Source organism: Cyprinodon variegatus, unplaced genomic scaffold (assembly GCF_000732505.1).
Source record: "Cyprinodon variegatus isolate N-32 unplaced genomic scaffold, C_variegatus-1.0 Scaffold1720, whole genome shotgun sequence".
NCBI lineage: Eukaryota > Metazoa > Chordata > Actinopteri > Cyprinodontiformes > Cyprinodontidae > Cyprinodon > Cyprinodon variegatus.
Window position 1 is genome coordinate 63,419 of NW_015152173.1, and position 2,086 is coordinate 65,504.

General features: G+C 39.1%; 1 protein-coding gene across 1 annotated transcript; it reads right to left on the reverse strand.

Moving 5' to 3' along the window:
* Positions 1-2: 2 nt before the first annotated feature.
* Positions 3-581, reverse strand: LOC107104393 (gamma-crystallin M3-like; the record flags this gene model as incomplete). Its single annotated transcript, XM_015404387.1, has 3 exons — positions 507-581; positions 172-414; positions 3-86 (listed from the first exon to the last, which is right to left on the reverse strand). Coding segments are annotated over exons 1-3 (372 nt in total), but the record flags the coding sequence as incomplete, so codon positions are not given.
* Positions 582-2,086: the final 1,505 nt, after the last annotated feature.

Consider the following 2,086-nt stretch of genomic DNA (forward strand, 5'->3'; position numbering starts at 1 on the left):
ATGTCGTCACAGTCATCCATCATCTCATACATCTGACCACCGAAGTTCTCCCTCTCATAGATCCTCATCCTGTAGGCTCCACTATACTGTTTGGAGGGAAATGTACACAATTAACGCGATTGTATAAGTAGACAAATATATTCATGATACAAGTTTTCTCTTCATACCCACCAAGGGGATTTGACAGCAAGACTTAATCCCGCCATTCAAACCCATCGTACTCATGTGATCACCAAATTCTCCTCTTCTAACGAAATATTGGTTTCCCGTGAAGTTGGGGCGGTCGTAGACCATGAAGAATCCATACTCCACCCTGAAGGAGTTACATCTGCTCAGGTGGGAGGATATATTGTCACAGTCGCCATTGCTCTCATAGGAGCGACCCTGACAGTTCTTGTCCTCATAGAAGGTGATCTGTGAAAAAAAGGCAAAGTTGTTGCAACATGAATTAACAAACCTTTACTCTAAACTATTGGGCATTAAATAAATCAACTTGTGGAGCTTACCTTGCCCTTGCTCATGTCGGACATGGCACTTTTTTTGGGTGACATGCTGCTTTTTCTTCAGTTAACGCTGCACTGCTGTCCTATCTGATTTAACCCTTGTTTTTATACTTGACCATACCCTATAGCCTCAGTGGGCCCCCTTTGTTTAAATCCCTGACCTAGCAATATGTTAGTTCTTTACTAACCTCTGGTGCTGTAGATTAATCACATGGGTGGTGCCTTCGAAGACTTAGAAATACATTGTTAAGCTCAAACAAAGTCTGTTTTCCTAAGCTATAACTTTAGGGTCTCTGATTGGGTGAAGGCAGAGGCATGAAATAATGTGAAAGTTTATATTTGCTGTAGTTCATTAGTGGTTGGTTATCCACGTCAACAGTTGTAGATAATTCCTGTTTTGACAAACAATCTCACAAACAGAAAGTTTGCAAGAAGATTTAGATTTAAAGCTACAGTGTGTAATGATCTGATGTTCAATGAGTCTTGATTTCTTATTAAGCTTTGTAATACCTTTCATTATATTGCCTTATTATATAACCTTGGTGCCTTAGCTTTGGTCTTCTCCAGATATTAATCTACAGCAACCAGTAATCAGAGACACAAGTTTAAATATTCCCAGCTTAAGTTACTAGGTATCAGATCTTCTGTTGTTTTGGCCTAACTTAAACTTGATTTATACTTGACGTGGTCTGTGGAGCCAAATTATGTCATTTGCTGATACAACTCTGCACCGCGCACCTGGGAAAATTTGTATGCACCCTAATCCGCATGAACATTGGAGAGGATGAGCGAGCAACAGTTCCTTAATGGCAAGGGATCACAAATATAAACATCTAGAGATTCTGTGATTTAGCTCATACATATCACCACTAATCAACAGATTGTGGAAAAGCAACCTAAAGAGAGATGGCTCTTGGACTGCATGAAGAGGATTTGAAAAAGTTGTAAAAGGTTTTTTTTTTTTTTTTTTACTTTCTTGTGTGGTTAGTATGGTGTTGTCAGCTTGCAGCTTGTGCTGAACACATCACCCCCCGTAGCCAGTGTTCTGTCAGAGGAGCATCACAACAACTGCAGGATTTATCCTCTATGATGCCGTTCCTCCATTATGGCCGGTGTTCTGTCAGATTAGCATACCCCATCAGGCCAGCATACCTATAATCAATATGCATGTGCAAGACAGGTTTGCATTTATCCCATTAGTTTTGTACAAAAAAAACCAAAACAATTTTAGGTCAGATCACCATATGCTTCAAAAAACACCAAAAACTAAGCAATTAAATAGTTTTATAAATGGCTAAAGGGATACACACCCATTCAGCTAATTTAAAGTGTATTTTTCATGCAAAACTAAAGGGATAAACTAAAGAGATAGACTAAAGCATGGGTCTTCAACGTTTTCCAGGACAAGGACCCCCAAACTGATGGCGAGATGGAGCGGGGACCCCCTAATTATATATATTGAATGAAATTGTGTTACCGTATATCAAACTGGTTCTATAGTCACTCTATTACAGATGGAGTAATGTAGTTAAAGTAATTTCTTCCTGGAATTATTAAAGTATTTCTGATTCCTTGTTGATGGG